The sequence below is a fragment of the Salmo salar genome, chromosome ssa07, assembly GCF_905237065.1.
Source record: "Salmo salar chromosome ssa07, Ssal_v3.1, whole genome shotgun sequence".
NCBI lineage: Eukaryota > Metazoa > Chordata > Actinopteri > Salmoniformes > Salmonidae > Salmo > Salmo salar.
This window is the reverse complement of record NC_059448.1, coordinates 3,017,419-3,041,497: the sequence shown is the minus strand read 5'-3', so window position 1 is coordinate 3,041,497 and position 24,079 is coordinate 3,017,419. Positions and strand designations below refer to the sequence as shown.

The window sequence follows — 24,079 nt, the reverse complement described above, 5'->3', positions numbered from 1 at the left end:
GAGAGGACCAGAACAGTAGTCTGTTCTAGAAGAGAGGACCAGAACAGTAGTCTAATGTTCTAGAAGAGAGGACCAGAACAGTAGTTTAATGTTCTAGAAGAGAGGACCAGAACAGTAGTCTAATGTTCTAGAAGAGAGGACCAGAACAGTAGTCTGATGTTCTAGAAGAGAGGACCAGAACAGTAGTCTGATGTTCTAGAAGAGAGGACCAGAACAGTAGTCTAATGTTCTAGAAGAGAGGACCAGAACAGTAGTCTAATGTTCTAGAAGAGAGGACCAGAACAGTAGTCGAATGTTCTAGAAGAGAGGTCCAGAACAGTAGTCTAATGTTCTAGAAGAGAGGACCAGAACAGTAGTCTAATGTTCTAGAAGAGAGGACCAGAACAGTAGTCTGTTCTAGAAGAGAGGACCAGAACAGTAGTCTGTTCTAGAAGAGAGGACCAGAACAGTAGTCTAATGTTCTAGAAGAGAGGACCAGAACAGTAGTTTAATGTTCTAGAAGAGAGGACCAGAACAGTAGTCTAATGTTCTAGAAGAGAGGACCAGAACAGTAGTCTGATGTTCTAGAAGAGAGGACCAGAACAGTAGTCTGATGTTCTAGAAGAGAGGACCAGAACAGTAGTCTGTTCTAGAAGAGAGGACCAGAACAGTAGTCTGTTCTAGAAGAGAGGACAGAACAGTAGTCTAATGTTCTAGAAGAGAGGTCCAGAACAGTAGTCTAATGTTCTAGAAGAGAGGACCAGAACAGTAGTCTAATGTTCTAGAAGAGAGGACCAGAACAGTAGTCTGTTCTAGAAGAGAGGACCAGAAAAGGTAGTCTGTTCTAGAAGAGCGGACCAGAACAGTAGTCTGATGTTATAGAAGAGAGGACCAGAACAGTAGTCTGTTCTAGAAGAGAGGACCAGAACAGTAGTCTGTTATAGAATAGAGGACCAGAACAGTAGTCTGATGTTCTAGAAGAGAGGACCAGAACAGTAGTCTAATGTTTTAGAAGAGAGGACCAAAACAGTAGTCTAATGTTCTAGAAGAGAGGACCAGAACAGTAGTCTAATGTTCTAGAAGAGAGGACCAGAACAGTAGTCTGTTATAGAAGAGAGGACCAGAACAGTAGTCTGTTCTAGAAGAGAGGACCAGAACAGTAGTCTGTTCTAGAAGAGAGGACCAGAACAGTAGTCTAATGTTCTAGAAGAGAGGACCAGAACAGTAGTTTAATGTTCTAGAAGAGAGGACCAGAACAGTAGTCTAATGTTCTAGAAGAGAGGACCAGAACAGTAGTCTGATGTTCTAGAAGAGAGGACCAGAACAGTAGTCTGATGTTCTAGAAGAGAGGACCAGAACAGTAGTCTGTTCTAGAAGAGAGGACCAGAACAGTAGTCTGTTCTAGAAGAGAGGACAGAACAGTAGTCTAATGTTCTAGAAGAGAGGTCCAGAACAGTAGTCTAATGTTCTAGAAGAGAGGACCAGAACAGTAGTCTAATGTTCTAGAAGAGAGGACCAGAACAGTAGTCTGTTCTAGAAGAGAGGACCAGAACAGTAGTCTGTTCTAGAAGAGAGGACCAGAACAGTAGTCTGATGTTATAGAAGAGAGGACCAGAACAGTAGTCTGTTCTAGAAGAGAGGACCAGAACAGTAGTCTGTTATAGAATAGAGGACCAGAACAGTAGTCTGATGTTCTAGAAGAGAGGACCAGAACAGTAGTCTAATGTTTTAGAAGAGAGGACCAAAACAGTAGTCTAATGTTCTAGAAGAGAGGACCAGAACAGTAGTCTAATGTTCTAGAAGAGAGGACCAGAACAGTAGTCTAATGTTCTAGAAGAGAGGACCAGAACAGTAGTCTGTTCTAGAAGAGAGGACCAGAACAGTAGTCTAATGTTCTAGAAGAGAGGACCAGAACAGTAGTCTGTTCTAGAAGAGAGGACCAGAACAGTAGTCTGTTATAGAAGAGAGGACCAGAACAGTAGTCTGTTCTAGAAGAGAGGAGCAGAACAGTAGTCTAATGTTATAGAAGAGAGGACCAGAACAGTAGTCTGATGTTCTAGAAGAGAGGACCAGAACAGTAGTCTAATGTTCTAGAAGAGAGGACCAGAACAGTAGTCTGTTCTAGAAGAGAGGACCAGAACAGTAGTCTGTTATAGAAGAGAGGACCAGAACAGTAGTATGTTCTAGAAGAGAGGACCAGAACAGTAGTCTAATGTTCTAGAAGAGAGGACCAGAACAGTAGTCTAATGTTCTAGAAGAGAGGACCAGAACAGTAGTCTGTTCTAGAAGAGAGGACCAGAACAGTAGTCTAATGTTCTAGAAGAGAGGACCAGAACAGTAGTCTAATGTTCTAGAAGAGAGGACCAGAACAGTAGTCTAATGTTCTAGAAGAGAGGACCAGAACAGTAGTCTAATGTTCTAGAAGAGAGGACCAGAACAGTAGTCTGATGTTCTAGAAGAGAGGACCAGAACAGTAGTCTGTTATAGAAGAGAGGACCAGAACAGTAGTCTGTTATAGAAGAGAGGACCAGAACAGTAGTCTGTTATAGAAGAGAGGACCAGAACAGTAGTCTGTTATAGAAGAGAGGACCAGAACAGTAGTCTAATGTTATAGAAGAGAGGACCAGAACAGTTGTCTGATGTTCTAGAAGAGAGGACCAGAACAGTAGTCTAATGTTCTAGAAGAGAGGACCAGAACAGTAGTCTAATGTTCTAGAAGAGAGGACCAGAACAGTAGTCTAATGTTCTAGAAGAGAGGACCAGAACAGTAGTCTAATGTTCTAGAAGAGAGGACCAGAACAGTAGTCTGATGTTCTAGAAGAGAGGACCAGAACAGTAGTCTGTTCTAGAAGAGAGGACCAGAACAGTAGTCTGTTCTAGAAGAGAGGACAGAACAGTAGTCTAATGTTCTAGAAGAGAGGTCCAGAACAGTAGTCTAATGTTCTAGAAGAGAGGACCAGAACAGTAGTCTAATGTTCTAGAAGAGAGGACCAGAACAGTAGTCTAATGTTCTAGAAGAGAGGACCAGAACAGTAGTCTGTTCTAGAAGAGAGGACCAGAACAGTAGTCTAATGTTATAGAAGAGAGGACCAGAACAGTAGACTGATGTTCTAGAAGAGAGGACCAGAACAGTAGTCTAATGTTCTAGAAGAGAGGACCAGAACAGTAGTCTGTTATAGAAGAGAGGACCAGAACAGTAGTCTAATGTTCTAGAAGAGAGGACCAGAACAGTAGTCTAATGTTCTAGAAGAGAGGACCAGAACAGTAGTCTAATGTTCTAGAAGAGAGGACCAGAACAGTAGTCTAATGTTCTAGAAGAGAGGACCAGAACAGTAGTCTAATGTTCTAGAAGAGAGGACCAGAACAGTAGTCTAATGTTCTAGAAGAGAGGTCCAGAACAGTAGTCTAATGTTCTAGAAGAGAGGACCAGAACAGTAGTCTAATGTTCTAGAAGAGAGGTCCAGAACAGTAGTCTAATGTTCTAGAAGAGAGGACCAGAACAGTAGTCTAATGTTCTAGAAGAGAGGACCAGAACAGTAGTCTAATGTTCTAGAAGAGAGGTCCAGAACAGTAGTCTAATGTTCTAGAAGAGAGGACCAGAACAGTAGTCTAATGTTCTAGAAGAGAGGACCAGAACAGTAGTCTGTTCTAGAAGAGAGGACCAGAACAGTAGTCTGTTCTAGAAGAGAGGACCAGAACAGTAGTCTAATGTTCTAGAAGAGAGGACCAGAACAGTAGTCTAATGTTCTAGAAGAGAGGACCAGAACAGTAGTCTAATGTTCTAGAAGAGAGGACCAGAACAGTAGTCTGATGTTCTAGAAGAGAGGACCAGAACAGTAGTCTGATGTTCTAGAAGAGAGGACCAGAACAGTAGTCTGTTCTAGAAGAGAGGACCAGAACAGTAGTCTGTTCTAGAAGAGAGGACAGAACAGTAGTCTAATGTTCTAGAAGAGAGGTCCAGAACAGTAGTCTAATGTTCTAGAAGAGAGGACCAGAACAGTAGTCTAATGTTCTAGAAGAGAGGACCAGAACAGTAGTCTGTTCTAGAAGAGAGGACCAGAACAGTAGTCTGTTCTAGAAGAGAGGACCAGAACAGTAGTCTGATGTTATAGAAGAGAGGACCAGAACAGTAGTCTGTTCTAGAAGAGAGGACCAGAACAGTAGTCTGTTATAGAAGAGAGGACCAGAACAGTAGTCTGTTATAGAAGAGAGGACCAGAACAGTAGTCTAATGTTCTAGAAGAGAGGACCAAAACAGTAGTCTAATGTTCTAGAAGAGAGGACCAGAACAGTAGTCTAATGTTCTAGAAGAGAGGACCAGAACAGTAGTCTGTTCTAGAAGAGAGGACCAGAACAGTAGTCTAATGTTCTAGAAGAGAGGACCAGAACAGTAGTCTGTTCTAGAAGAGAGGTCCAGAACAGTAGTCTAATGTTCTAGAAGAGAGGACCAGAACAGTAGTCTGTTATAGAAGAGAGGACCAGAACAGTAGTCTAATGTTCTAGAAGAGAGGACCAGAACAGTAGTCTGTTCTAGAAGAGAGGACCAGAACAGTAGTCTAATGTTCTAGAAGAGAGGACCAGAACAGTAGTCTGTTCTAGAAGAGAGGACCAGAACAGTAGTCTAATGTTCTAGAAGAGAGGACCAGAACAGTAGTCTGTTCTAGAAGAGAGGTCCAGAACAGTAGTCTAATGTTCTAGAAGAGAGGACCAGAACAGTAGTCTGTTATAGAAGAGAGGACCAGAACAGTAGTCTAATGTTCTAGAAGAGAGGACCAGAACAGTAGTCTGTTCTAGAAGAGAGGACCAGAACAGTAGTCTAATGTTCTAGAAGAGAGGACCAGAACAGTAGTCTGTTCTAGAAGAGAGGACCAGAACAGTAGTCTAATGTTCTAGAAGAGAGGACCAGAACGGTAGTCTAATGTTCTAGAAGAGAGGACCAGAACAGTAGTCAAAAGTTCTAGAAAGATGTGGTGAATTAGTACAAGAGTATGATAGCAGTGCCAGCTATGTTATGTGTGATTATGTGAGGCGCTATACCAACTAGACAGTCATAAGACAGGCACAAAATGGCACCTGAATTGTTAAATAGAAAAATAGCCTGATATAATATTTAGTCATTCGGGAATTAAACATTTCTTGCAGTAAAACTATAAACCAAAATGTTAATTATCTACTCGGGAACAGGAGTGAATAAATATGATTTATTTATTTCAGCATTTGAGAGAGCGAATGTGAGGTTCGGGATCGTCTGTAAAGGTGTTGGGTCTACCTTTATCAGTATCAGAAGAAAAAAAATATATATATATACAGTGAGGGAAAAAAGTATTTGATCCCCTGCTGATTTTGTATGTTTGCCCACTGACAAAGAAAGGATCAGTCTATAATTTTAATAGTAGGTTTATTTGAACAGTGAGAGACTGAATAACAACAAAAATATCCCGAAAAACGCATGTCAGAAATGTTATAAATTGATTTGCATTTTAATGAGGGAAATAAGTATTTGACCCCCTCTCAATCAGAAAGATTTCTGGCTCCCAGGTGTCTTTTATACAGGTAACGAGCTGAGATTAGGAGCACACTCTTAAAGGGACTGCTCCTAACCGCAGCTTGTCACCTGTAAAAAATACACCTGTCCATAGAAGCAATCAATTAATCAGATTCCAAACTCTCCACCATGGCCAAGACCAGAGCTCTCCAAGGATGTCAGGGACAAGATTGTAGACCTACACAAGGCTGGAATGGGCTTCAAGACCATCGCCAAGCAGCTTGGTGAGGTGACAAAAGTTGGTGCGATTATTCGCAAATGGAAGAAACACAAAAGAACTGTCAATCTCCCTCGGCCTGGGGCTCCATGCAAGATCTCACCTTGTGGAGTTGCAATGATCATGAGAACGGTGAGAAATCAGCCCAGAACTACACGGGAGGATCTTGTCAGTGATCTCAAGGCAGCTGGGACCATAGTCACCAAGAAAACAATTGGTAACACACTACGCCGTGAAGGACTGAAATCCTGCAGCGCCCGCAAGGTCCCCCTACTCAAGAATACATATACATGCCCTTCTGAAGTTTGCCAATGAACATCTGAAGTGTTGTGGTCAGATGAGACCAAAATGGAGCTCTTTGGCATCAACTCAACTCGCCGTGTTTGGAGGAGGAGGAATGCTGCCTATGACCCCAAGAACACCATCCCCACCGTCAAAGATGGAGGTGGAAACATTATGCTTTGGGGGTGTTTTTCTGCTAAGAGGACAGGACAACTTCACCGCATCAAAGGGACGATGGACGGGGCCATGTACCGTCAAATCTTGGATGAGAACCTCCTTCCCTCAGCCAGGGCATTGAAAATGGGTCGTGGATGGGTATTCCAGCATGACAATGATCCAAAACACACGGCCAAGGCAACAAAGGAGTGGCTCAAGAAGAAGCACATTAAGGTCCTGGAGTGGCCTAGCCAGTCTCCAGACCTTCATCCCATAGACAATCTGTGGAGGGAGCTGAAGGTTTGAGTTGCCATCCGTCAGCCTCGAAACCTTAATGACTTGGAGAAGATCTGCAAAGAGGAGTGGGACAAAATCCCTCCTGAAGTTTGTACAAACCTGGTGGCCAACTACAAGAAACATCTGACCTCTGTGATTGCCAACAAGGGTTTTGCCACCAAGTACTAAGTCATGTTTTGCAGAGGGGTCAAATACTTATTTCCCTCATTAAAATGCAAATCAATTTATAACATTTTTGACATGCGTTTTTCTGGATATTTTTGTTGTTATTCTGTCTCTCACTGTTCAAATAAACCTACCATTAAAATTATAGACTGATCATTTCTTTGTAAAGTGGGCAAACGTACAAAATCAGCAGGGGATCAAATACTTTTTCCCCCCTCACTGTATATTTATTTTTGTTGAGTTATTGTATTTTCTCCCCAGTCCCTAAATGTCTTCGCTGCGGGAGAGAAGCAAACACTTTTTTACCGATGTCAAGTAGATTGAAGCAAACATTCTATCCTTTTATGACATCATTCTGTTGAGCAAAAGTAAATTTATTCTTCTACAGTAAAATTTAAAACAGAAGGGAAGCTGCATATAACTAATTATAGACAAGTTGACTAACAAATAGCCTAACAAAGTGTCGCAAATTATAAAGCAGAAACACAGAGGTCTATTTAAAAAGGCCTGTCCAAAAAAATTTGTTCCGCCTTCCGTGAATGTTCAACAAATTATCTATTTTACCGGGTCCACCTCTACATTCAACACCTGTTCTGCCAGTCACATTCTGTTAAAGTTCCCCAAAGCACACACATCCCTGGATCGCTCCTCTTTTCAGTTCCTCTGTCCAATCATGGACACTCTTACTGACAGTTGTGGCTGCTTTGCGTGATGTATTGTCGTCTCTACCTTCTTGACCTTTCTGCTGTTGTCTGGGCCCAAGAATGTTTATACCATGTGTTGTTCTGCTACCATGTGGTGTTTCTACCATGTTATGTTGCTGCCATGCTGTGTTGTCATGTTGTGTTGCTACCATGCTGTGTTGTCATGTTGTGTTGCTGCCATGCTGTGTTGTCATGTTGTGTTGCTACCATGCTGTTGTCATGTTGTGTTGCTACCATGTTGTGTTGTCATGTGTTGCTACCATGCTGTGTTGTCATGTGTTGCTACCATGCTGTGTTGTCATGTTGTGTTGCTACCATGTTGTGTTGTCATGTTGTGTTGCTTCCATGCTGTGTTGTCATGTGTTGCTGCCTTGCTGTGTTGTCATGTTGTGTTGCTACCATGCTGTGTTGTCATGTGTTGCTACCATGCTGTGTTGTCATGTGTTGCTACCATGCTGTGTTGTCATGTTATGTTGCTACCATGCTGTGTTGTCATGTTGTGTTGCTGCCATGCTGTGTTGTCATGTGATGCTGCCTTGCTGTGTTGTTGTCTTAGGTCTCTCTTTATGTAGTGTTGTCGTGTCTCTCTTGTCATGATGTGTGTTTTGTCCTATATTTTTGTTTAATTTATTTTTATGTTTAATCCTCCGTCCCGCAGGAGGCCTTTTGCCTTTTAGTAGGTCGTCATTGTAAATAAGAATTTGTTCTTAACTGACTTGTGTAGTTAAATAAAGGTTCAATACAAAAAACACAAAACATTTTCAGTGTGGATTCTTGTTTGTGTGTATTTACAGTGTGTGTGTTTGTACTGAGCGTACAAAACATTAAGGACACCTTCCTAATATTGAATTGCACCCTCTTTTGCATCCCAGCGTTCCACAGGGATGCTGGCACATGTTGACTCCAGGGATGCTGGTCCATGTTGACTCCAGGGATGCTGGTCCATGTTGACTCCTGGGATGCTGGCCCATTTTGACTCCAGGGATGCTGGCCCATGTTGACTCCAGGGATGCTGGCCCATGTTGACTACAGGGATGCTGGCCCATGTTGACTCCAGGGATGCTGGCCCATGTTGACTCCAGGGATGCTGGCCCATGTTGACTCCAGGGATGCTGGCCCATGTTGACTCCAGGGATGCTGGCCCATGTTGACTCCAGGGATGCTGGTCCATGTTGACTCCAGGGATGCTGGCCCATGTTGACTCCAGGGATGCTGGCCCATGTTGACTCCAGGGATGCTGGTCCATGTTGACTCCAGGGATGCTGGCCCATGTTGACTCCAGGGATGCTGGCCCATGTTGACTCCAGGGATGCTGGTCCATGTTGACTCCAGGGATGCTGGCCCATGTTGACTCCAGGGATGCTGGCCCATGTTGACTCCTGGGATGCTGGCCCATGTTGACTACAGGGATGCTGGCCCCATGTTGACTCCAGGTTGTGTCCAGTTGGCTGGATGTCCTTTGGGTGGTGGAACATTCTTGATACACACAGGAAACTGTTGAGCGTGAAAAACCCAGTAGCGACACTCAAATCGGTGCACCTGGCACCTACTACCATACCTCGTTCAAAGGCACTTAAAATATTTTGTCTTGCCCATTCACCCTCTGATTGGCACACAAACACAATCCAGGCTTAAAAATCCTTCTTTAACCCGTCTCCTCCACCTTCATCTACACTGATTGAAGTGGATTTAACAGGTGACATCAATAAGGGATCATAGCTTCCACCTGGATTCACCTGGTCAGTCTATGTCTATGGAAAGAGCAGGTGTTCCTAATGTTTTGTACACTCAGTGTAAGTGCAGGTAGTAGACCTGGGTTTAAATACTATTCGACATAATTTCAGAAAAAGTATCTGGGCTTGATTGAGCTTCTCCACATTTAAAAAATAAATAAATAAATAAATAGGAAAGTCCCAAAAAAAGTACAAACCATTCAAAATTTACACTCAGTGTGAATGTTTATGGAAAGAGCAGGTGTTCCTAATGTTTTGTCCACCCAGTGTGAATGTTTATGGAAAGAGCAGGTGTTCCTAATGTTTTGTCCACTCAGCGTAAACGTAATATATAAATCTTACGGTCTCCAATCAGATTGTACTTTTCGCATCCCGGGGCCAGTTTGTCTGTCTGACGACAGCACAGCCACACCCCCTCCAGCCAAAACTGAGGATGAAACTTAGCAACGATCACAGAGTTGTCCTTGATCTCTGGAACGGAACAACAAAAACAACAACATGTATTTATAAGACATTTTGCAGGACGAAATCTCCTTTAAAAAAAATAAAATAAATGACTTAGTGACAAGAATAATATGGCAACTACAGTCTGATTATAATTATAATAATAATGAAGTCATTATAATAACAACAACAATAACAATAACACTGAAATCATTATAATAATAATAAAAAGTGCATTAACAGGTCCTACCACTAATACACACCACTAAACAGGCCTACCACTAAACAAGCCTACCACTAATACACACCACTAAACAAGCCTACCACTAATACACACCACTAAACAGGCCTACCACTAAACAAGCCTACCACTAATACACACCACTAAACAAGCCTACCACTAATACACACCACTAAACAGGCCTACCACTAAACAAGCCTACCACTAATACACACCACTAAACAGGCCTACCACTAATACACACTACTAAACAGGCCTACTAAACAGGCCTACCACTAATACACACCACTAAACAGGCCTACCACTAATACACACTACTAAACAGTCCTACCACTAATACACACCACTAAACAGGCCTACCACTAAACAAGCCTACCACTAATACACACCACTAAACAGGCCTACCACTAATACACACCACTAAACAGGCCTACCACTAATACACACCACTAAACAGGCCTACCACTAAACAAGCCTACCACTAATACACACCACTAAACAGGCCTACCACTAATACACACTACTAAACAAGCCTACCACTAATACACACCACTAAACAAGCCTACCACTAATACACACCACTAAACAAGCCTACCACTAATACACACCACTAAACAAGCCTACCACTAATACACACCACTAAACAAGCCTACCACTAATACACACTACTAAACAGGCCTACCACTAATACACACCACTAAACAAGCCTACCACTAATACACACCACTAAACAGGCCTACCACTAATACACACCACTAAACAGGCCTACCACTAATACACACCACTAAACAGGCCTACCACTAATACACACTACTAAACAGGCCTACCACTAATACACACCACTAAACAGGCCTACCACTAATACACACTACTAAACAGTCCTACCACTAATACACACCACTAAACAGGCCTACCACTAAACAAGCCTACCACTAATACACACCACTAAACAGGCCTACCACTAATACACACTACTAAACAAGCCTACCACTAATACACACCACTAAACAAGCCTACCACTAATACACACCACTAAACAAGCCTACCACTAATACACACCACTAAACAAGCCTACCACTAATACACACCACTAAACAAGCCTACCACTAATACACACTACTAAACAGGCCTACCACTAATACACACCACTAAACAGGCCTACCACTAATACACACCACTAAACAAGCCTACCACTAATACACACCACTAAACAAGCCTACCACTAATACACACCACTAAACAGGCCTACCACTAATACACACCACTAAACAAGCCTACCACTAATACACACCACTAAACAGGCCTACCACTAATACACACCACTAAACAGGCCTACCACTAATACACACTACTAAACAGGCCTACCACTAATACACACCACTAAACAGGCCTACCACTAATACACACCACTAAACAAGCCTACCACTAATACACACCACTAAACAGGCCTACCACTAATACACACCACTAAACAGGCCTACCACTAATACACACCACTAAACAGGCCTACCACTAATACACACTACTAAACAGGCCTACCACTAATACACACCACTAAACAGGCCTACCACTAATACACACCACTAAACAAGCCTACCACTAATACACACCACTAAACAGGCCTACCACTAATACACACCACTAAACAGGCCTACCACTAATACACACCACTAAACAAGCCTACCACTAATACACACCACTAAACAGGCCTACCACTAATACACACCACTAAACAGGCCTACCACTAATACACACCACTAAACAGGCCTACCACTAATACACACTACTAAACAGGCCTACCACTAATACACACCACTAAACAGGCCTACCACTAATACACACCACTAAACAAGCCTACCACTAATACACACCACTAAACAGGCCTACCACTAATACACACCACTAAACAGGCCTACCACTAATACACACCACTAAACAGGCCTACCACTAATACACACTACTAAACAGGCCTACCACTAATACACACCACTAAACAGGCCTACCACTAATACACACCACTAAACAGGCCTACCACTAATACACACTACTAAACAGGCCTACCACTAATACACACCACTAAACAGGCCTACCACTAATACACACCACTAAACAAGCCTACCACTAATACACACTACTAAACAGGCCTACCACTAATACACACCACTAAACAAGCCTACCACTAAACAGGCCTACCACTAATACACACCACTAAACAGGCCTACCACTAAACAGGTCTACCACTAAACAGGCCTACCACTAATACACACCACTAAACAGGCCTACCACTAATACACACTACTAAACAGGCCTACCACTAATACACACCACTAAACAGGCCTACCACTAAACAGGCCTACCACTAAACAGGCCTACCACTAATACACACTACTAAACAGGCCTACCACTAATACACACCACTAAACAGGCCTACCACTAAACAGGCCTACCACTAATACACACCACTAAACAGGCCTACCACTATACAGGCCTACCACTAAACAGGCCTACCACTAAACAGGCCTACCACTAATACACACCACTAAACAGGCCTACCACTATACAGGCCTACCACTAAACAGGCCTACCACTAAACAGGCCTACCACTAATACACACTACAGGAACTACTAATAGTCCTATCAAACTACTGCTACAACTACTAATATAAACTACTGCTACAACTATTGATATAAACTACTGCTACAACTACTAATATAAACTACTGCTACAACTACTAATATAAACTACTGCTACAACTATTGATATAAACTACTGCTACAACTACTAATATAAACTACTGCTACAACTACTGATAAAACTACTGCTACAACTACTAATATAAACTACTGCTACAACTACTGATATAAACTACTGCTACAACTACTGATAAAACTAATATAAACTACTGCTACAACTACTAATATAAACTAATATAAACTACTGCTACAACTACTAATATAAACTAATATAAACTACTGCTACAACTACTAATATAAACTACTGCTACAACTACTAATATAAACTACTGCTACAACTACTAATACTACTAATATAAACTACTGCTACAACTACTGATATAAACTACTGCTACAACTACTAATAAAACTAATATAAACTACTGCTACAACTACTAATATAAACTACTGCTACAACTACTGATAAAACTAATATAAACTACTGCTACAACTACTGCTACAACTACTAATATAAACTACTGCTACAACTACTGATATAAACTACTGCTACAACTACTAATATAAACTACTGCTACAACTACTAATATAAACTACTGCTACAACTACTAATACTACTAATATAAACTACTGCTACAACTACTGATATAAACTACTGCTACAACTACTAATATAAACTACTGCTACAACTACTAATACTACTAATATAAACTACTGCTACAACTACTGATATAAACTAATATAAACTACTGCTACAACTACTAATAAAACTAATATAAACTACTGCTACAAATACTAATATAAACTACTGCTACAACTACTAATATAAACTACTGCTACAACTACTAATAAAACTACTGCTACAACTACTAATATTACTAATACAACTAACTACCTATAATATATACAGTAAATAAATATCGTCACATGGTGATGTTGCTATTAGTTAAAAACACAAAACAGTTTGTTCTTAACATTTGAAAAAAGGGGCCTTCTTATATTCACTGTGTGATTTTAATGCCCTGATTTCAATAGGTAAATTATTCCAGTCACTTGGGTCTTTGTATTTTAAAGATCTTTTTGCGACCTCATCTCTTTGGGATGTGTCACTGCTGCTGTTGTCTCAAAGAGTAGTGTTAGCCTGGCAGAGTAGTGCTAGTGGTGTTAGCCTGGCAGAGTAGCGTTAGTAGTGTTAGCCTGGCAGAGTAGTGTTAGCCTGGCAGAGTAGTGTTAGCCTGGCAGAGTAGTGTTAGCCTGGCAGAGTAGTGTTAGGCTGGCAGAGTAGTGTTAGCCTGGCAGAGTAGTGTTAGTAGTGTTAGCCTGGCAGAGTAGTGTTAGCCTGGCAGAGTAGTGTTAGCCTGGCAGAGTAGTGTTAGTAGTGTTAGCCTGGCAGAGTAGTGTTAGCCTGGCAGAGTAGTGTTAGTAGTGTTAGCCTGGCAGAGTAGTGTTAGCCTGGCAGAGTAGTGTTAGTAGTGTTAGCCTGGCAGAGTAGTGTTAGCCTGGCAGAGTAGTGTTAGCCTGGCAGAGTAGTGTTAGTAGTGTTAGCCTGGCAGAGTAGTGTTAGCCTGGCAGAGTAGTGTTAGTAGTGTTAGCCTGGCAGAGTAGTGTTAGCCTGGCAGAGTAGTGTTAGTAGTGTTAGCCTGGCAGAGTAGTGTTAGCCTGGCAGAGTAGTGTTAGTAGTGTTAGCCTGGCAGAGTAGCGTTAGCCTGGCAGAGTAGTGTTAGTCTTGCAGAGTAGTGTTAGTAGTGTTAGCCTGGCAGAGTAGTGTCAGCCTGGCAGAGTAGTGTTAGTAGTGTTAGCCTGGCAGAGTAGTGTTAGTAGTGTTAGCCTGGCAGAGGAGTGTTAGCCTGGCAGAGTAGTGTTAGGAGTGTTAGCCAGGCAGAGTAGTGTTAGTAGTGTTAGCCTGGCAGAGTAGTGTTAGCCTGGCAGAGTAGTGTTAGCCTGGCAGAGTAGTGTTAGCCTGGTAGAGTAGTGTTAGTAGTGTTAGCCTGGCAGAGTAGTGTTAGTCTGGCAGAGTAGTGTTAGCCTGGCAGCGTAGTGTCAGCCTGGCAGAGTAGTGTCAGCCTGGCAGAGTAGTGTTAGGCTGGCAGAGTAGTGTTAGCCTGGCAGAGTAGTGTTAGCCTAGCAGAGTAGTGTTAGCCTGGCAGAGTAGTGTCAGCCTGGCAGAGTAGTGTTAGCCTGGCAGAGTAGTGTTAGTAGTGTTAGCCTGGCAGAGTAGTGTTAGTAGTGTTAGCCTGGCAGAGTAGTGTTAGCCTGGCAGAGTAGTGTTAGCCTGGTAGAGTAGTGTTAGTAGTGTTAGCCTGGCAGAGTAGTGTTAGTCTGGCAGAGTAGTGTTAGTAGTGTTAGCCTGGCAGAGTAGTGTTAGTAGTGTTAGCCTGGCAGAGTAATGTTAGCCTGGTAGAGTAGTGTTAGTAGTGTTAGCCTGGCAGAGTAGTGTTAGTCTGGCAGAGTAGTGTTAGCCTGGCAGAGTAGTGTTAGTACTGTTAGCCTGGCAGAGTAGTGTTAGCCTGGCAGCGTAGTGTCAGCCTGGCAGAGTAGTGTTAGGCTGGCAGAGTAGTGTTAGCCTGGCAGAGTAGTGTTAGTCTGGCAGAGTAGTGTCAGCCTGGCAGAGTAGTGTTAGTAGTGTTAGCCTGGCAGAGTAGTGTTAGTCTGGCAGAGTAGTGTTAGCCTGGCAGAGTAGTGTTAGTAGTGTTAGTCTGGCAGAGTAGTGTTAGTCTGGCAGAGTAGTGTTAGTCTGGCAGAGTAGTGTTAGCCTGGCAGAGTAGTGTTAGCCTGGCAGAGTAGTGTTAGTAGTGTTAGCCTGGCAGAGTAGTGTTAGCCTGGCAGAGTAGTGTTAGTCGTGTTAGCCTGGCAGAGTAGCGTTAGTAGTGTTAGCCTGGCAGAGTAGTGTCAGCCTTGCAGAGTAGTGTTAGTAGTGTTAGCCTGGCAGAGGAGTGTTAGCCTGGCAGAGTAGTGTTAGTAGTGTTAGCCAGGCAGAGTAGTGTTGGTAGTGTTAGCCTGGCAGAGTAGTGTTAGCCTGGCAGAGTAGTGTTAGTAGTGTTAGCCTGGCAGAGTAGTGTTAGCCTGGCAGAGTAGTGTTAGCCTGGTAGAGTAGTGTTAGTAGTGTTAGCCTGGCAGAGTAGTGTTAGTCTGGCAGAGTAGTGTTAGCCTGGCAGAGTAGTGTTAGTAGTGTTAGCCTGGCAGAGTAGTGTTAGCCTGGCAGCGTAGTGTCAGCCTGGCAGAGTAGTGTCAGCCTGGCAGAGTAGTGTTAGGCTGGCAGAGTAGTGTTAGCCTGGCAGAGTAGTGTAAGCCTGGCAGAGTAGTGTTAGCCTGGCAGAGTAGTGTCAGCCTGGCAGAGTAGTGTTAGCCTGGCAGAGTAGTGTTAGTAGTGTTAGCCTGGCAGAGTAGTGTTAGTAGTGTTAACCTGGCAGAGTAGTGTTAGCCTGGCAGAGTAGTGTTAGTAGTGTTAGCCTGGCAGAGTAGTGTTAGCCTGGTAGAGTAGTGTTAGTAGTGTTAGCCTGGCAGAGTAGTGTTAGTAGTGTTAGCCTGGCAGAGTAGTGTTAGCTGGCAGAGTAGTGTTAGCTGGCAGAGTAGTGTTAGCCTGGTAGAGTAGTGTTAGTAGTGTTAGCCTGGTAGAGTAGTGTTAGTAGTGTTAGTCTGGCAGAGTAGTGTTAGCCTGGCAGAGTAGTGTTAGTAGTGTTAGCCTGGCAGAGTAGTGTCAGCCTGGCAGAGTAGTGTTAGCCTGGCAGAGTAGTGTTAGTAGTGTTAGCCTGGCAGAGTAGTGTTAGTCTGGCAGAGTAGTGTTAGTAGTGTTAGCCTGGCAGAGTAGTGTTAGTAGTGTTAGCCTGGCAGAGTAGTGTTAGCCTGGTAGAGTAGTGTTAGTAGTGTTAGCCTGGCAGAGTAGTGTTAGTCTGGCAGAGTAGTGTTAGCCTGGCAGAGTAGTGTTAGTAGTGTTAGCCTGGCAGAGTAGTGTTAGCATGGCAGCGTAGTGTCAGCCTGGCAGAGTAGTGTTAGCCTGGCAGAGTAGTGTTAGTGGTGTTAGCCTGGCAGAGCAGTGTTAGTAGTGTTAGCCTGGCAGAGTAGTGTTAGCCTGGCAGAGTAGTGTTAGTAGTGTTAGGCTGGCAGAGTAGTGTTAGCCTGGCAGAGTAGTGTTAGTCTGGCAGAGTAGTGTTAGCCTTGCATAGTAGTGTTAGCCTGGCAGAGTAGTGTTAGCCTGGCAGAGTAGTGTTAGTAGTGTTAGCCTGGCAGAATAGTGTTAGCCTGGCAGAGTAGTGTTAGTAGACTTAGCCTGGCAGAGTAGTGTTAGCCTGGCAGAGTAGTGTTAGTAGTGTTAGGCTGGCAGAGTAGTGTTAGCCTGGCAGAGTAGTGTCAGCCTGGCAGAGTAGTGTTATTAGTGTTAGCCTGGCAGAGTAGCGTTAGTAGTGTTAGCCTGGCAGAGTAGCGTTAGTAGTGTTAGCCTGGCAGAGTAGCGTTAGCCTGGCAGAGTAATTTTAGCCTGGCAGAGTAGTGTTAGCCTGGCAGAGTAGTGTTAGCCTGGCAAAGTAGTGTTAGTAGTGTTAGGCTGGCAGAGTAGTGTTAGCCTTGCAGAGTAGTGTTAGCCTGGCAGAGAAGTGTTAGCCTGGCAGAGTAGTGTTAGTAGTGTTAGCCTGGCAGAGTAGTGTTAGTAGTGTTAGCCTGGCAGAGTAGTGTCAGCCTGGCAGAGTAGTGTTAGCCTGGCAGAGTAGTGTTAGTAGTGTTAGCCTGGCAGAGTAGCGTTAGCCTGGCAGAGTAGTGTTAGACTTGCAGAGTAGTTTCAGCCTGGCAGAGTAGTGTTAGCCTGGCAGAGTAGTGTTAGTAGTGTTAGGCTGGCAGAGTAGTGTTAGCCTGGCAGAGTAGTGTTAGCCTGGCAGAGTAGTGTTAGTAGTGTTAGCCTGGCAGAGTAGTGTTAGCCTGGCAGAGTAGTGTTAGCCTGACAGAGTAGTGTTAGTAGTGTTAGCCTGGCAGAGTAATTTTAGCCTGGCAGAGTAGTGTTAGTAGTGTTAACCTGGCAGAGCAGTGTTAGTAGTGTTAGCCTGGCAGAGTAGTGTTAGCCTGGCAGAGTAGTGTTAGTAGTGTTAGCCTGGCAGAGTAGTGTTAGCCTGGTAGAGTAGTGTTAGTAGTGTTAGTCTGGCAGAGTAGTGTTAGCCTGGCAGAGTAGTGTTAGTAGTGTTAGCCTGGCAGAGTAGTGTTAGCCTGGTAGAGTAGTGTTAGTAGTGTTAGTCTGGCAGAGTAGTGTTAGCCTGGCAGAGTAGTGTTAGCCTGGTAGAGTAGTGTTAGCCTGGCAGAGTAGCGTTAGCCTGGCAGAGTAGTGTTAGTAGTGTTAGCCTGGCAGAGTAGTGTTAGCCTGGCAGAGTAGTGTTAGCCTGGCAGAGTAGTGTTAGTAGTGTTAGCCTGGCAGAGTAGTGTTAGCCTGGCAGAGTAGTGTTAGTAGTGTTAGCCTGGCAGAGTAGTGTTAGCCTGGCAGAGCAGTGTTAGTAGTGTTAGCCTGGCAGAGTAGTGTTAGCCTGGCAGAGTAGTGTTAGTAGTGTTAGCCTGGCAGAGTAGTGTTAGCCTGGTAGAGTAGTGTTAGTAGTGTTAGTCTGGCAGAGTAGTGTTAGCCTGGCAGAGTAGTGTTAGCCTGGTAGAGTAGTGTTAGCCTGGCAGAGTAGCGTTAGCCTGGCAGAGTAGTGTTAGTAGTGTTAGCCTGGCAGAGTAGTGTTAGCCTGGCAGAGTAGTGTTAGCCTGGCAGAGTAGTGTTAGTAGTGTTAGCCTGGCAGAGTAGTGTTAGCCTGGCAGAGTAGTGTTAGCCTGGCAGAGTAATTTTAGCCTGGCAGAGTAGTGTTAGTAGTGTTAGCCTGGCAGAGTAGAGTTAGTCTGGCAGAGTAGTGTTAGCCTGGCAGAGTAGCGTTAGCCTGGCAGAGTAGTGTTAGTAGTGTTAGCCTGGCAGAGTAGTGTTAGTAGTGTTAGCCTGGCAGAGTAGTGTTAGCCTGGCAGAGTAGTGTTAGTAGTGTTAGCCTGACAGAGTAGTGTTAGTAGTGTTAGCCTGGCAGAGTAGTGTTAGCCTGGCATAGTAGTGTTAGTAGTGTTAGCCTGGCAGAGTAGTGTTAGTGGTGTTAGCCTGGCAGAGTAGTGTTAGTAGTGTTAGCCTGGCAGAGTAGTGTTAGTCTGGCAGAGTAGTGTTAGCCTGGCAGAGTAGTGTTAGCCTGGCAGAGTAGTGTCAGTCTGGCAGAGTAGTGTTAGTAGTGTTAGCCTGGCAGAGTAGTGTCAGCCTGGCAGAGTAGTGTTAGCCTGGCAGAGTAGTGTTAGTAGTGTTAGCCTGGCAGAGTAGTGTCAGCCTGGCAGAGTAGTGTTAGCCTGGCAGAGTAGTGTTAGCCTGGCAGAGTAGTGTTAGTAGTGTTAGCCTGGCAGAGTAGCGTTAGCCTGGCAGAGTAGTGTTAGCCTGGCAGAGTAGTGTTAGTAGTGTTAGCCTGGCAGAGTAGTGTTAGCCTGGCAGAGTAGTGTTAGCCTGGCAGAGTAGTGTTAGTCTGGCAGAGTAGTGTTAGTAGTGTTAGCCTGGGAGAGTAGTGTCAGCCTGGCAGAGTCATGTTAGCCTGGCAGAGTAGTGTTAGTAGTGTTAGCCTGGCAGAGTAGTGTCAGCCTGGCAGAGTAGTGTTAGCCTGGCAGAGTAGTGTTAGCCTGGCAGAGTAGTGTTAGTAGTGTTAGCCTGGCAGAGTAGCGTTAGCCTGGCAGAGTAGTGTTAGCCTGGCAGAGTAGTGTTAGTAGTGTTAGCCTGGCAGAGTAGTGTTAGCCTGGCAGAGTAGTGTTAGTAGTGTTAGCCTGGCAGAGTAGTGTTAGCCTGGCAGAGTAGTGTTAGTAGTGTTAACCTGGCAGAGTAGTGTTAGTAGTGTTAGCCTGGCAGAGTAGTGTTAGCTGGCAGAGTAGTGTTAGTAGTGTTAGCCTGGTAGAGTAGTTTCAGCCTGGCAGAGTAGTGTTAGCCTGGCAGAGTAGTGTTAGTCTGGCAGAGTAGTGTTAGCCTGGCAGAGTAGCGTTAGCCTGGCAGAGTAGTGTTAGCCTGGCAGAGTAGTGTTAGCCTGGCAGTGTAGCGTTAGCCTGGCAGTGTAGCGTTAGCCTGGCAGAGTAGTGTCAGCCTGGCAGAGTAGTGTTAGTAGTGTTAGCCTGGTAGAGTAGTGTTAGCCTGGCAGAGTAGTGTTAGCATGGCAGAGTAGTGTCAGCCTGGCAGAGTAGTGTCAGCCTGGCAGAGTAGTGTTAGCCTGGCAGAGTAGTGTCAGCCTGGCAGAGTAGCGTTAGCCTGGCAGAGTAGCGTTAGCCTGGCAGAGTAGCGTTAGTGGTGTTAGCATGGCAGAGTAGTGTTAGTAGTGTTAGCCTGGCAGAGTAGCGTTAGCCTGGCAGAGTAGTGTTAGTCTGGCAGAGTAGTGTTAGCCTGGCAGAGTAGTGTTAGTAGTGTCAGCCTGGCAGAGTAGTGTTAGTCTGGCAGAGTAGTGTTAGCCTGGCAGAGTAGTGTTAGTAGTGTTAGGCTGGCAGAGTAGTGTTAGTCTGGCAGAGTAGTGTTAGCCTGGTAGAGTAGTGTTAGTCTGGCAGAGTAGTGTTAGCCTTGCATAGTATTGTTAGCCTGGCAGAGTAGTGTTAGCCTGGCAGAGTAGTGTTAGTAGTGTTAGGCTGGCAGGGTAGTGTTAGCCTTGCATAGTAGTGTTAGCCTGGCAGAGTAGTGTTAGCCTGGCAGAGTAGTGTTAGTAGTGTTAGCCTGGCAGAGTAGTGTTAGCCTGGCAGAGTAGTGTTAGTAGTGTTAGCCTGGCAGAGTAGCGTTAGTAGTGTTAGCCTGGCAGAGTAGTGTTAGTCTGGCAGAGTAGTGTTAGCCTGGCAGAGTAGCGTTAGCCTGGCAGAGTAGCGTTAGCCTGGCAGAGTAGTGTTAGTAGTGTTAGACTGGCAGAGTAGCGTTAGCCTGACAGAGTAATTTTAGCCTGGCAGACTAGTGTTAGCCTGGCAGAGTAGTGTTAGCCTGGCAGAGTAGTGTTAGTAGTGTTAGGCTGGCAGAGTAGTGTTAGCCTTGCAGAGTAGTGTTAGCCTGGCAGAGTAGTGTTAGTAGTGTTAGGCTGGCAGAGTAGTGTTAGCCTGGCAGAGTAGTGTTAGCCTGGCAGAGTAGTGTTAGTAGTGTTAGGCTGGCAGAGTAGTGTTAGCCTGGCAGAGTAGTGTTAGCCTGGCAGAGTAGTGTTAGTAGTGTTAGCCTTGCAGAGTAGTGTTAGCCTGGCAGAGTAGTGTTAGCCTGGTAGAGTAGTGTTAGTAGTGTTAGCCTGGCAGAGTAGTGTTAGTAGTGTTAGCCTGGCAGAGTAGTGTCAGCCTTGCAGAGTAGTGTTAGCCTGGCAGAGTAGTGTTAGCCTGGTAGAGTAGTGTTAGTAGTGTTAGCCTGGCAGAGTAGTGTTAGTAGTGTTAGCCTGGCAGAGTAGTGTCAGCCTGGCAGAGTAGTGTTAGCCTGGCAGAGTAGTGTTAGCCTGGCAGAGTAGTTTCAGCCTGGCAGAGTAGTGTTAGCCTGGCAGAGTAGTTTCAGCCTGGCAGAGTAGTGTTAGCCTGGCAGAGCAGTGTTAGTAGTGTTAGGCTGGCAGAGTAGTGTTAGCCTAGCAGAGTAGTGTTAGTAGTGTTAGCCTGGCAGAGTAGTGTTAGCCTGGCAGAGTAGTGTTAGTAGTGTTAGCCTGGCAGAGTAGTGTTAGCCTGGCAGAGTAGTGTTAGTAGTGTTAGCCTGGCAGAGTAGTGTTAGCCTGGCAGAGTAGTGTTAGCCTGGCAGAGTAGTGTTAGTAGTGTTAACCTGGCAGAGTAGTGTTAGCCTGGCAGAGTAGTGTTAGCCTGGCAGAGTAGTGTTAGTAGTGTTAGCCTGGCAGAGTAGTGTTAGCCTGGTAGAGTAGTGTTAGTAGTGTTAGTCTGGCAGAGTAGTGTTAGCCTGGCAGAGTAGTGTTAGCCTGGCAGAGTAGCGTTAGCCTGGCAGAGTAGTGTTAGTAGTGTTAGCCTGGCAGAGTAGTGTTAGCCTGGTAGAGTAGCGTTAGCCTGGCAGAGTAGTGTTAGTAGTGTTAGCCTGGCAGAGTAGTGTTTAGCCTGGCAGAGTAGCGTTAGCCTGGCAGAGTAGTGTTAGTAGTGTTAGCCTGGCAGAGTAGTGTTAGCCTGGCAGAGTAGTGTTAGTAGTGTTAGCCTGGCAGAGTAGTGTTAGCCTGGCAGAGTAGTGTTAGCCTGGCAGAGTAGTGTTAGTAGCGTTAGCCTGGCAGAGTAGTGTTAGTCTGGCAGAGTAGTGTTAGTCTGGCAGAGTAGTGTTAGCCTGGCAGAGTAGCGTTAGCCTTGCAGAGTAGTGTTAGTAGTGTTAGCCTGGCAGAGTAGTGTTAGCCTGGCAGAGTAGTGTTAGTAGTGTTAGCCTGGCAGAGTAGTGTTAGCCTGGTAGAGTAGTGTTAGTAGTTCTAGCTTGGCAGAGTAGTGTTAGTCTGGCAGAGTAGTGTTAGTCTGGCAGAGTAGTGTTAGTAGTGTTAGCCTGGCAGAGTAGTGTTAGTAGTGTTAGCCTGGCAGAGTAGTGTTAGTCTGGTAGAGTAGTGTTAGTAGTGTTTAGCCTGGCAGAGTAGTGTTAGTCTGGCAGAGTATTGTTAGTCTGGTAGAGTAGTGTTAGTAGTGTTTAGCCTGGCAGAGTAGTGTTAGTCTGGCAGAGTATTGTTAGTCTGGCAGAGTAGTGTTAGTAGTGTTAGCCTGGCAGAGTAGTGTTAGTCTGGCAGAGTAGTGTTAGTAGTGTTAGCCTGGCAAAGTAGTGTTAGTAGTGTTAGGCTAGCAGAGTAGTGTTAGTAGTGTTAGCCTGGCAGAGTAGTGTTAGCCTGGCAGAGTAGTGTTAGTAGTGTTAGCCTGGCAGAGTAGTGTTAGTAGTGTCAGCCTGGCAGAGTAGTGTTAGGCTGGCAGAGTAGTGTTAGCCTGGCAGAGTAGTGTTAGTAGTGTTAGCCTGGCAGAGTAGTGTTAGTAGTGTTAGCCTGGCAGAGTAGTGTTAGTAGTGTCAGCCTGGCAGAGTAGTGTTAGCCTGGCAGAGTAGTGTTAGTAGTGTTAGCCTGGCAGAGTAGTGTTAGCCTGGCAGAGTAGTGTTAGTAGTGTTAGCCTGGCAGAGTAGTGTTAGTAGCGTTAGCCTGGCAGAATAGTGTTAGTAGTGTCAGCCTGGCAGAGTAGTGTTAGTAGTGTTAGCCTGGCAGAGTAGTGTTAGTAGCGTTAGCCTGGCAGAGTAGTGTTAGTAGTGTTAGCCTGGCAGAGTAGTGTTAGTAGCGTTAGCCTGGCAGAATAGTGTTAGTAGTGTCAGCCTGGCAGAGTAGTGTTAGTAGTGTTAGCCTGGCAGAGTAGTGTTAGCCTGGCAGAGTAGTGTTAGCCTTGCAGAGTAGTGTTAGCCTGGCAGAGTAGTGTTAGTAGTGTTAGCCTGGTAGAGTAGTGTTAGCCTGGCAGAGTAGTGTTAGCCTGGCAGAGTAGTGTTAGCCTGGCAGAGTAGTGTTAGTCTGGCAGAGTAGTGTTAGTAGTGTTAGCCTGGCAGAGTAGTGTCAGCCTGGCAGAGTAGTATTAGCCTGGCAGAGTAGTGTTAGCCTGGCAGAGTAGTATTAGCCTGGTAGAGTAGTGTTAGTAGTGTTAGCCTGGCAGAGTAGCGTTAGCCTGGCAGAGTAGTGTTAGTAGTGTTAGCCTGGCAGAGTAGTGTTAGTAGTGTTAGCCTGGCAGAGTAGCGTTAGCCTGGCAGAGTAGTGTTAGCCTGGCAGAGTAGTGTTAGTCTGGCAGAGTAGTGTTAGCCTGGCAGAGTAGTGTTAGTAGTGTTAGCCTGGCAGAGTAGTGTTAGTAGTGTTAGCCTGGCAGAGTAGTGTCAGCCTGGCAGAGTAGCGTTAGCCTGGCAGAGTAGCGTTAGCCTGGCAGAGTAGCGTTAGCCTGGTAGAGTAATTTAGCCTGGCAGAATAGCGTTAGCCTGGCAGAGTAGTGTTAGCCTGGCAGAGTAGCGTTAGCCTGGCAGAGTAGTGTTAGGCTGGCAGAGTAGTGTTAGCCTGGCAGAGTAATTTTAGCCTGGCAGAGTAGTGTTAGCCTGGCAGAGTAGTGTTAGCCTGGCAGAGTAGTGTTACCCTGGCAGAGTAGCGTTAGTAGTGTCAGCCTGGCAGAGTAGTGTTAGCCTGGCAGAGTAGTGTTAGCCTGGCAGAGTAGCGTTAGCCTGGCAGAGTAGTGTTAGTAGTGTTAGCCAGGCAGAATAGTGGTAGCCTGGCAGAGTAGTGTTAGTAGTGTTAGCCTGGCAGAGTAGTGTTAGCCTGGCAGAGTAGTGTTAGCCAGGCAGAGTAGTGTCAGCCTGGCAGAGTAGCGTTAGCCTGGCAGAGTAGCGTTAGCCTGGCAGAGTAGTGTTAGCCTGGCAGAGTAGCGTTAGCCTGGCAGAGTAATTTTAGCCTGGCAGAGTAGTGTTAGCCTGGCAGAGTAGTGTTAGCCTGGCAGAGTAATTTTAGCCTGGCAGAGTTAGATTGTTATGAATGACATCTAACTGGCAAAGTAAGGTTGTGTTGTGATAGATGATGTCACCATAGTTTAGGACAGGAAGCAGCAGTTGGGTTACTTAGGTCTAGGTTGTGTTGTGATAGATGATGTCACCATAGTTTAGGACAGGAAGCAGTTGGGTTACTTAGGTCTAGGT

The 24,079-nt window shown here is 45.0% G+C and overlaps 1 protein-coding gene across 7 annotated transcripts in view; it reads right to left on the bottom strand.

Moving 5' to 3' along the window:
- The window catches only part of LOC106591515 (tyrosine-protein kinase Tec-like), a 106,423-nt gene that overhangs the window by 46,133 nt on the left and 36,211 nt on the right, over nucleotides 1–24,079 (bottom strand). For all 7 annotated transcript variants that reach the window (XM_045721410.1, XM_045721413.1, XM_045721411.1 and 4 more), the window contains exon 5: nucleotides 9,420–9,548. In XM_045721410.1, the coding sequence (XP_045577366.1) occupies nucleotides 9,420–9,548 (129 nt within the window). The remainder of the gene's footprint in view (nucleotides 1–9,419; nucleotides 9,549–24,079) is intronic.